The sequence below is a fragment of the Salmo salar genome, chromosome 10, assembly GCF_965601325.2.
Source record: "Salmo salar chromosome 10, fSalSal1, whole genome shotgun sequence".
Lineage (NCBI taxonomy): Eukaryota > Metazoa > Chordata > Actinopteri > Salmoniformes > Salmonidae > Salmo > Salmo salar.
Window position 1 is genome coordinate 9,798,125 of NC_138300.1, and position 12,086 is coordinate 9,810,210.

A 12,086-nucleotide genomic window follows, 5' to 3' on the forward strand; every position below is an offset into this window, starting at 1 on the left:
TTAATTTACATTGGGCCGCCGTTGCAGGCTACCCACTGGGTATGTAGCCTAGACATACAATGTCAGTTTAACCCGAGCCCGCTGCAGTTGAGCCACACAGTGAGCGCGCGGGATTTGGGAAGTCACTTTTCTCTGGTGTGTGTGTGAGAGAACCTGTGGTGACCCTCTCCCGTCCAGGTGGTCCACCGGACGGAGCTGAGTCTCCCGCTCAGCCCAGCGGAGCTGTCATGCTGCCCAAAGCCGACACGGAATCTTTGGGACTCGTTCGATCGCATGGAGAACAGGGGCACATGCAAAGGAATATGCAAGGTAAGAGATTGAGATCGATGTACGCAATATTGTAGACCGCATGTGCCTTATCACAATCACGAGTCGTGTCATTTGTGCACAATACCAGGCGAAAGACCTGGCAGTGTTAGACAGAATAAGACAACAAACTCATCTTGCCTCTCGCGCTTGCCTCTCTCATAGTTCACGTATTTGCTGATCATGCATTGTGCAACGACATCAGGGTGTATGCAGGGACGGTCAAGATGTTGCACTTGCGAATTAATCAGCGTTGCTATCACCGACTTTCTCCAAATAGTGCATGCCACATGATTGCATTGTGCAATCTATGAATTCATTAAAATCCCAATATTCACTGTCAGATATCATTCGGTTTAATTCATTGTTTTTTATTCCGACATATTATGAAATTAAAGGCCACAGTTTATCTATCATATAGCCAAAGTCATCTGATGGTATTTTACTAGGCTAATGAGTAAACCACCCAGAAGCTCACCCGATATCTACAATTTGCGTAATATGCATGATCTGATTCGCCAGCAGTTATTGAATCCTGAAAAATTGGAATTCCCAAAATGTCACTAACTCTGGGCTATTATCTTTTAAACCTCGATTTCAGTACCATGCTTAATTATTAAGTCAGTGATATCAAAATAGCTGTTTTATTCTGGATAAAATATTTTAGTTAACGTCACGTTTCTGTCAAAAGTCAAAAGTTGATATAAAAAAGAGTGATACGTGTAGAATCTTTACTCCAGAATGCAAATGCGAGCATGGAAATCATATAGTCCAGTCTTTGTGTCAGAGTAGGAATAGTCCTAAAACAAAACAAAAATTCGGAAAAAAGTAGGCCTATGCAATGATTGAAAAATACCCAGTTGGCTTAGATACATTTTACTTGGATACATTTTTGTTTAGTTTACAAACTGTCACCTATAACCCGTTGTGGCAATTTAGTTTTGCTGTTCCTTCTCATAATTCTAGACTAGTGCTTGCTTGAATTTCCCAAAGTTGAATAAGCTATGGAAATAAGATAACTCAAATTCTCATCGAAAAAAAGAGTTCTCTGCAGGCCTCTCGAATTAATATCTGTAAATCCCTTTCATTTTGCCAATTGTACATTTACATTTTATTTAAAATCAAGTCTCATGTGGCATTGATTTTGTTTTTAAACACCTGATAATGGAACACAAACCTCAAGGAATAAAGGGCTAGAATTTCTATTGTGACTTTCTGTTTCATTTTGCACGGGTAGTTTCTCTGTGTGAGTGCACAAGCAAATGCCTCTCTCCAATTCATTTAAACATATGTTTTTAAAATCTACATTTTAGCTGGATATAGTTTTGAGGCTGCACGTGCTTAAGAGACCATAAGTAAGATTCGATAGCTTGGGTGATATCCTTAGGTTACAGAAAAGCTGTCTGAACTTGGCAAAAATCCAAACGGCTCAGAGTTCGCATACAACTTGGGCTATCCATGGGTTCTGCTCTCCTGTCATCAAAATACGAGGCCTGACACTTTCCTATCTAAGGGAGTTTTCGTACAGGCAGATATGTTTGTAATATAGTAAGTAATAGGCTACATTATCAGTTAACTCTCTATTAAAAGTTTTTTTGGGTTTAAAGTGCACTGCAGAACTTTCAAAACACAAGAGGACTTGTTGCCTTTCAACTTAATATTCAGCGCTTATAAACGCTGCGGGATCAAAGGGTCAACGGAGAAAGAAATCAGCAGGCACGGGCAGAAAGATGCAATTGCAATTGAAAGTTAGCCTACATTATTTTATATATATTCTAATGTAGAGAAATAATTTGCCAGTTTTCCAGTCTGCTCTTGAATTCATTGGGATTTTTCTGTTTGATGTTTGCCACTTTTTATAAGAACAATAAATCATTTTGTAACCATTGTAAATGTCAGTTCAGCAGTTTGCTTAGCACTGTCATATATCCGCTCATCAATGCAACTATTGCCTTCGGCATTCATGCCCGTAAAATGTAGGCTAAAGCAGTGGCTAATGGAAAGTCAATACAAATGTAGGCCTACACATACAGGCTACAGCAGATAGGAACAATAGCGATTCAATGAGAGCATTTGTAAGTTCAATTTCAGAATCAGTTTTGTATTTTTATTTCGCCTGTTAGAGCGAAAGGTTACACTGTATGTCTTCATTTGTCTGTGGGCGGTAACATTTTCTCCTCGAATCCCTTACTCTATTTTACCATTTCCCGGATGAATTCACAACTTAAAATCATGAATATTTATGAAGCTCAGTTTCATATGTTTGCCCTGTCTGCGACTGGCGAGCAAGAGTGAGTGCTGCAAAGAGGGATACAGAGGTATATTTTCTTTCAGCTCCATCAAATAACATTATCCCTTCAAAAATGATAGTTTTGTGAAATGTCCTTTTTTTGTGAAAGCTTTAAAATACAAATAAAACATATATTGAACATTTTATGGATGTCCAAAAAATATTCCATAACCTAAGGTCATTGTAAAGTTATTCAGATGTATACGTTAAAGATGACTGCATTAGGCAGAGTTGGTCTTTCAAATTAAACAGTCTTCTTTGTGTGCTCATGTGTGTATTTTATCTATTGCAGCCCCCCACTATAAAATGATGGACTACTCGTATGACGAAGACTTGGATGAGATGTGTCCGGTTTGTGGCGACAAGGTTTCTGGATACCACTATGGGCTGCTCACCTGCGAAAGCTGCAAGGTTTGGTCTTGTTTTTTTTTTTCCTACCCCTTTTCTACCCTTTCATCAGATTGTCTATCTGTGACTCTCTTGAACATAGCCTATAAGGAGCTAACTCCTACATTTGTTTGTCTAATGAAGTTTCAAGTAGCCTACTTTAGTCGTATTTTTTAAAATGTTAATCTCTAATGTCAATTTGTGTATAGCTATCCGTTCTGTGTATGCGGTACATATTTCTGCTTATGCTGGCATAATTTAAAACAGGTGTTATAGATTTAATCCGTTTTCTGACCATGAGATGTTACGTTTGCTTTGAGGATACCTTCAATAGCAACATTGCTTTAAATGAGATCTCAAATGAGTGTCTTCAGCGAAATCATCTTGTATTTGCGATAAACTGTGGCAAATGTTCTACCAGCACAGTTCTAAACAGATTTGGGGTGTCGTTTTTGTTGTACTGTGTAGTTATTTTAACGGAAGCTGTGCGTTTTGGACTGGAAAAAGATTGGGTTTGGAGCTTTTTTTAATCGTTTCTCACCAGTCTACCCACACTGCCGTGGGTCTGAGAAGGGTAGTATCAGGACTCGTGTCTAAACGCACACAAAGTAATACAGTGTTAGTCTGCTTTAAACCTGTACAGACACACATGCGCATATACACACGTACATAGGCACATGCAAGCGGACACAAGCATGCACACATACACACGCGCAGGCAAGCAGGATGCATGCACGCTCACACACACGCACACACAATTACTGACTTGAAAATGAGTGAAATACTGTACATTTTAACTGGTCTGCATTAGGCTCTTCCCATAACCGCTGTTAGACACAGAAGCTGTGGGAAAAGTGTCGATTTGGATAAAGACACAGATACAGTGTACAGACACACAAATTCATCATAGGCCGCATACTGTACACAGAACACAAACGAGAAGTTGGGACAACCTGGACGTTGAAATCTTGCGGCTTTACGCAAATTCAGTTGTTGGTGTCCACGCTCTAGTTTGGGTCTTACGTTGTTTATAGAACGCGCGGTATACTCAACGGATTTTTTTGTGTGTGTGTGTGTGTGTGGGGGGGGGGGGGGGGGGGGGGGGGGGAAATTACGTTGACGCATGTTTGTCTGGCTCAAATCAGTAGACTGTCCACTGTGTCTAGTTTCTAGTCTAGTGCGGTTTTATTTCCATGTCACGAGCCTGCATCGCGATTGTACATTAAATCTATGTTTGGAATTTGGGGAAATATTGATCGTTTTACTTTTAAATGGGCAGGTTTAGGGGATTCTCCTGCTGGTATGGATCGGGAATACGTTAATACCTTTTCCCCATTAGATTTTTCCTGCTGCTTCTGAAAATTAATTCAATGGTGCAGGTAGAACGGTGTAATCCCGGAACTGTAAATTATGGATCTAATTTATTGGATTTTTTACTCTAACACTCATATTTTTGAATAATTAAGTTGAGAGATAGATAGAGGAGATTTTACAAGTCAATTCTGAAGTCTTCATAGGGCCGTGTAAGTGTGAATACCAAGGTATATGTGGCTGGAATTGCAACAGGTTGCTTCATGAAAATACTGAACACCTATTTGATGATGTGACTCATAATATTGTATTAACACTCTATGTTTAAACTCACAATGAGAACAGAAGTATATTCTATACTTTTCATCAAACACTAATTCAAGTATAAGTAACATAGGATTTGTATTCATGCATATGTCTCATCACTTACCCAAAGAACATATTTATGTATGAGGAAAATTATTACTTTCATGTGAGTAACAATTCATCATTAGCACTGAAAAGTAGTAGGGTGATGTTACTATGTTAATCACATAAGAATAAGAATTAGTATGTGTTATAACAAGTAGACTATATCAGATTTGGGGTTTGCTATCATTTGCTATCATTTGATATCAGCATTTTCACTATTCAGTTCAGTTTAATTCAGTACCAGACATTGAACTGTGAAGCCCAACTCTCATATCATTATCATGAACAGGAGCTGGTATCAATAAATGTTTTATTTGTGTGTGTTTGTGTGTCTGTTTGGGATCATTTATTTGTATTTATGGCTGCAATTATGTGTATAAGTAGTCCGTTTATCATGCACACACAAGTATATTTGTTTTGTGTGAATATAGTTTTGGTTGTTTGGATGTGTTTTCTGTGCTTCCATTCTGTGATTCCTTTAGTGTTCACATCACTGTGTATATGCCTGTGCCTGTGATTGCTTCCCATTGTATGCCTAAGTGTGTGTGTGCGGCACGCTCTAGTATGTGTGTGTGTGAATAGAGCAATTACAAACGTTGGGGTCATAAGTGTTGACATCTTAATTCTTGCCTTTCCACAGGGCTTCTTCAAGCGCACGGTTCAGAACAACAAGCGATACACATGTATAGAGAACCAGAGCTGCGCCATCGACAAGACACAAAGAAAACGCTGCCCTTACTGCCGCTTCCAGAAGTGCCTTACCGTCGGCATGAAGCTGGAAGGTAAGGACAGCTCTTGTTAATGAGATTATGAAGCAGTAAGACAAGGTCATAGTATAGTTAGGGTCAGGGTTTGACTTACGTCAGTGCATGACAGACTTGTGTTCAAGTAGTATTTGTTTCTCTTTCAAAAACTTTGAGGACTTTGATCGAATTGTGCAGAGTGTCAGATGTTCGGGTTTTGCACTTTTGGGACTACTCCATCGGTTCCATTGCGCCAGGCGACTTCAGTCACACCCAGCTAAAGTATTTGAAAGAAAACAAATACAATTTGAGCTCAGAGTCTGGTGCACAGACCACGCTTATTGGAGTGGGAATTTAGCATGGGCACCCAAATAATCAGTAAAGATGTGGAAATTCTCCAGTCCACTATCTTTGATCTCCCTAGAGTTAATTGGAACGTTACGGCCATATTCAAACAAAACTGTTATGTGGATGTTTTGGGGCAAAGGAAAAACAAACACGTTTGAATTGGTATCACCTAAGGTTTTCAAATGTTTCTATTGTTGTTGTATAGACATAGGTTGATGTAGAAGTTTCCCTAAACCACAGATGGAGGATGAGATACTCCTACCCCAATCCTAACTTTTACCAGGTTAGGATTAGGGGAATGAACAAATATCTGACCCTGTATCAATGATGAGGGCCAAATTCAACCTACTCTGTAGAAATAATCCAAAACATGTCCTGCTGGTACACAGAGGGGCGAGAAGTGAAAAGCAGCATTGGCTTGTCTTACCCCTGACACTCATATCTACTGGGCCCTCAGTCTTTAGCCTAAACCTTTCCTTGTTGAACCACAATCTTCATAAAACCATCCCATATTCATGTGTACTTTTAAGCGTTTTTAAGATAACAGTTCTTTTTTTGGAGTCTTTTCCTCTTAGCCCGCAGGAGTGTGGTTTTAATTACTATTAATTGTGAATGGCCGCGGGGCAGAATTTCCACGCCTGTCATTTTACAGCTTACTACGACGTGATTTGTTTTCATACGCTAGCAGCTGGGCGGAGGGGCCCTGCAGCGCTCTGTCTACTTCAGCCCAGGGGCAGAGCCAGGCAGGCGGGTGGACAGGCAGGGAGGCAGTGTGGAGAGTTGCCACAACCTGTAAAGAGCACAGAGCTAGAATCCTGATCTTCCAGACACAGCTTTCCAGTAAACACATAAATATATTATAAATATATTCAGACGGACCAAAAAAGGTGTTTACAGCTAGACCCATTCAGTCCTTCATTTTGGCCTGATTTTTTTAAAAGAAAAAATTGGCGAATTGCAGTTAAATCCATTTTTAAAGGTAGGATAATTTTGGGGTTTGTTTTGCTTGTCGGAAGTTGTTCCTGTCTACCGATAAGTCAATAGACCTAGTCAATATCCACTACAGTGTTGGGCTGGGGCTGTAAATAATGGTGACACAGACAGTATCCTGAGTCTGACATGTCTGCCATAGAGAGATTCAGTCCCTGTTATCTGGACTGATAAAAGCATGGTGACGCCTATCTATCCTGGAGGAAAAGGAGTCATTATGCCGCCGTGAGATATCCTTTTGTTGTGTATTTATGCGCATGACAAATAGTTTACCTTTGGCCTAATGTGTGGTCGGGGCTCATGATCTGATTTCAGATTCACTTTTCCTGTTGTTGTGTCTTTCCTGTTGAGTGTGAATGAGCAATGTACAGATTACACTCTTCTTTTCCCTTGGAAAAGGTGCATTGGCAAGGGTATTTTAACATTGACGAGTGTTAATATGAGTTAACATTTCTGAGTGTTAAAACATGTTTTAAAACATATTAGTGTTAAAATGTACCATACTTACTAATATCCGTAATTCATCTAATTTGGATAATTTACTTTGTTAAGTATGGTGGGAATAGTTTATTCCTGTTTTATTGCCCAACGCTAAATTGTCAGTAAATAGCTACTGTCATCCAAGAGCCTCGCAAGATGCCTGTCCCAGGTATCAAGAGTAGGATTCAATCACCCGCACAATGCATGCACTAATAGCACACTGCTGAAAAATCTCATGCTTCTAGGCCTAAAAAACATATATTTATTTAAGCATATACTTTATGGTAAGTACTATTCAGTCATTTAAACAAAACATATTATCCTATTTAGATTCTCACTGTAACATTCAATATCACTGTTAAGGAAAAACATAACTTCTTTTTTCCGCAGTGCAGGTTTGATTGAACCCCTGCCCGAATCCTAATATTTCCACACAGATAAACGGAATTGTCTCCTGTGTGTTTGTGTTTTCCCTCCGTCCTCCTTTTTTTTCTCCTCCCTTTCTCCCTGCCCTGTCTTGTTTCCCTTTCTACCTGCCGAAGGAACGGAAGCCAGACTCCTGTCCCATTACTTATGCATAGGTATCATAGGTATTCATGTGTGTGCGTGGGGTAGCGCGCATCCAGAGTGGGAACCGGGCAGACATGACAAACAGGGTGTCAGAACCTGGCCAGGGGAGCCATTAATATGCTGCTGCCCGACAGGGATCCTCACCTACGCTCACTTAATATTCCTGTATATTAAACACTCATAAATCAGACCATAAGCAGAGCCCTTTGTGCCGCGGCGGGCCGGGCCCGGGATGGAGTGTAGAGTGTGTGTCTGTGTGTTTGTACCTAAGCCCCAGCCTTATACTACAGTCCTATACTCTAAACTTATACCACAGCCCCTGCCCCAGCCTTATACCTCAGCTCCTGCCTTATACAGTACAGTATGCTCCCCAGTATGAAACCCCAATCCCAACCTCAGCTAGCCCTAACCCCCAATCCCCCAGCTAATGCCCCATCCTCTCCCCAACCCCATCCCAGATTAATCTGTACAACATGCATGTAAATAACCTTGTTTAATTAGACACAAGGAGGGTGGAAGAGAGAAAAAAACTGCTATCAAAAATGCTCCAGTATTCATGATGTGAGTCCCAGGTTCAGACCTAATTGTGTTTTCCCAAAAGGGCCGACTATTAATTTTCAGCTTATTAATTACCCTGTTGCTCTGAGTCATTAATAGTTAAAGTCGCTACAATAATGTATAATGGATCCACGGGATCCACGTTCCAAATGTTTTCCTTTATAGTGCACTACTTTTGACCAGGGCCCATACGGCTCAGGTCATAAGTAGTGCACTATATACAGTATATCTTTTTTTTGGTGTGTGTCACTTAGCCAGTGAAGGGCTCTTCTTCTAGATGCCAGTGTCTGCGGACCCTATGTGCTTGACCTTACCTCGACTCTTACCTCTATCTCTTATCAGTGCTGCATCAGTGTGTGATACCCTCTGTACTGTGTGTCTGCGGCCCCTGTGCTCTCCCCTCTAAGCCCCTCTTGGCCCCTTTCTCAGATCACCGCCACTGTGACAGACACTGCTGTGACAGAGACCATTAATACTACTCCCAAGGCAGCTGTTGGTCCAGCCCCCTTCTAATCACTTTATGTATTTCAATACCTACTCCCTACTAGAGATATTAGATATTAGTGGCCTGAGTGCCCGACGGTGTGTCCGCCCTGACCCAGTATTGTAGGGATGGAACGGGGGTGGGCGGATGGGGGGTGAGTGGTGGGGTCCCGCCTGGTTCACTCTCCCACCGAGCCCAGTGTAGCCAGTCTGCTGCCTGCTCCACTCCACCACAGCTTGGGCATAAGAGATAAATAATTAAGCATAGATAATTAACAGGGGGGCACCCGAGAGAGAGAGGCAGAGAGACAGTCTCCCCCCTTGGCATGCATGGTGCAGATCATACATGGTCCGCCGTGCACCATGGAGACAGTCTCATTCATTAGCCCGAATGAAGCTGTGATTCTTGGGATCATTCGGGATTCTGCTGGGGTTTTCATATGATGTTTTGGGATCATTAGGAAATGTACAATTTTTGTCATGTTTGTACTCTGGTTTGATTTTCAGTGTTAACACTTTTCAGTGTTTTGAATTAGGGTAGTTCTTAGTGTTAACACTTTTCAGTGTTTTGAATTAGGGTAGTTCTTAGTGTTAGCACTTTTCAGTGTTTTGAATTAGGGTAGTTCTTAGTGTTAACACTTTTCAGTGTTTTGAATGAGTGTCATTTTCAGTGCTAACACTTTCCAGTGTTTTCAATGAGGGTAAATCATTTTCAGTGCAAACACTTTTCAGTGTTTTGAATGAGGTTAAATAATTTTCAATGTTAACACTTTTCAGTGTTTTGAATGAGTGTAGGCATAAATAATGTTAATTTTGACCTCACTCTTCTCATTTGGACTGATGATATATGGTTGGAGAAATTACTAATAACCTTGTTGTCTGGTATGTATCAGGATTACATAGGTTCATAAAAGTTACTGTTTCGGTAACTAGCGTTTACAACCTGTGTGAGTGACAAAACGTGCCATGCATGTGAAAGGTAACACGTTATGACAAGGCTGTATTTCCCCGCTCTGAGACATCCGAGTTCTCCAGTGCAAAGGTCAACACAAAGTTTAGTAGTCATTGATCGTTTTTTTTCCTTTTATGCATGAACTATAAGATGAAATGGGAGCTCTGTGTTAAATGGCCATTGTAGATATCTCTATGATTCATCAATGCCAATAGTTTGGTGTGGGTTCTTGTTATGAACACATGGGGGTCATGAATGACATTTGCTCAGAGGTCTTAAACTCCTGGCTCATGAGCTGCCTATTTGTGGGCCGCGGATTGGAAGTTTCAGAACACTGGCTTAAATAGACTCCAATGACTTTTTATTTGATCAGTTTATCAATATTGCTAATATCTTTTTCTCTCCTTCCTCCTTCAACACCCGCCAGGAGAATGTGTTCCTAGTCACCTTACCTGCCAAAATGAATGGAAACACATGTAGATGTTATCATGACACTAACGTCCTCTTCTCCTGTCCTTCCTCTCCTGTCTGTCTGTCTCCGTCAGCTGTCAGGGCGGACCGCATGCGTGGCGGCCGCAACAAATTTGGCCCCATGTACAAGCGCGACCGGGCGCTCAAGCAGCAGAAAAAGGCACTGATCCGCGCCAACGGCCTGAAGATCGAGGCCATGACCCAGGTGATGCAGGCGGTGCCCACCGACCTCACCATCTCCTCTGCTATCCAGAACATCCACCAGGCAGCTTCCAAGGGCCTGCCGCTCAGCCACCACGGTCACCCGCACCACGCCGCCCTGCCCCACACAGACTACGACCGCAGCCCCTTCGTCACGTCGCCCATCAGCATGGCCATGCCCCCGCATGCCGGCTCCCTCCAGGGCTACCAGGCAGCCTACGGCCACTTCCAGAGCACCCGCACCATCAAGTCCGAGTACCCGGACCCGTACACCAGCTCGCCCGAATCCATCATGGGCTACAACCCGTATATGGACGCGTACCAGACGGGCTCGCCGCCCAGCTTCCCGCACCTCATCGTGGAGCTGCTGAAGTGCGAGCCTGACGAGCCCCAGGTGCAGACCAAGATCCTGACCTATCTGCAGCAGGAGCAGGCCAGCCGGGGGAAGCACGAGAAACTCAACACATTCGGCCTAATGTGCAAGATGGCCGACCAGACGCTGTTCTCCATCGTGGAGTGGGCCCGGAGCAGCATCTTCTTCCGCGAGCTCAAGGTACGTGGGGACACTACATACAGACACCATGTTGAATTTTACACACATACTGTATGTCTGTTTTAATTGTTCATGTGCATCATTCAGAAGGTTTAACGTGCATATAGACAAACACTAGTCAAACACATATACAGTACATCTGTATTGTATATACAGTACATTGGTTTTCTATATTTTCACAATGTTTCACATACATACTTTTTTGTGGTTGCTAAACTACTGATGATGTGAATTAAATTAGATATGTTGGTTAGCTAACTACAATATACAACAAGTCATGCATATTACACATATCAAACTCGATCATATACATGTATTATATCTTGATATATTTTCTGATCAATAGACAATAGGATCGTTATACCTACCCTATTTGTGTGGCCTTGCATAATGCATCCTGCATTTTGTCCAAACGTTCAATGTTTCAACCCAATGTTGTTATCCAAAATGGACAGTTTACCACACACACACACACCCCTGTGATCTCGCTCCTCGTCAAACCCACCCTAATATTTTATCTTCACCCGCCTTTAATCTTTCCCTTTTATGTGTCCGCTCGACACTAATGCAATGTGTACGAAGCTGAGAGGGAAGGCTGTGGTGTAGCTTTAACCGTCTATCTCTCATCCTGATCAAAATTCAGTAGCCAGCCCTATTTACACACTGTGACACATTTCGGGTATGGGTTAGGAAAACTTTGACTGGTCGTCTTCAGGCTCTTTTCATTCAAAGCAGCGGGATCCCCTGCTCTTGGTTTTGATTAGAATTTTTGGATTTGATGTGCCCTTTTTTCCCTGTATCATTTTTGAGATCCGAGTAGGCAGGGACTGTGTGAAAATATTGAAATACAAATCAAATATTATCACAGGCCCACAATGCATGCATCACAGCGGGCAGAGGTAAATGGAAAATACTTGAAAAGTATAGTCAGACCCTATTACTATTAATGATAATGCATTTCATTAATTCATGAATTATGATATTGATATTCTCACCCGATCAACCCATTTAGTAGTAATGCATGCCTAATTG

At 41.8% G+C, this 12,086-nt stretch overlaps 1 protein-coding gene across 2 annotated transcripts in view; it reads left to right on the plus strand.

Annotated features, from left to right (window-relative positions):
• LOC106613481 (nuclear receptor subfamily 5 group A member 2) overlaps positions 1–12,086 on the plus strand; it is a 105,125-nt gene that overhangs the window by 12,149 nt on the left and 80,890 nt on the right. The window contains exons 2-5 of one of the 2 annotated variants that reach the window (XM_014215753.3): positions 178–309; positions 2,889–3,007; positions 5,346–5,487; positions 10,375–11,054. In XM_014215753.3, coding sequence (XP_014071228.1) covers positions 178–309; positions 2,889–3,007; positions 5,346–5,487; positions 10,375–11,054 — 1,073 coding nt within the window. The remainder of the gene's footprint in view (positions 1–177; positions 310–2,888; positions 3,008–5,345; positions 5,488–10,374; positions 11,055–12,086) is intronic. The other variant, XM_014215755.3, reaches the window with a different exon arrangement.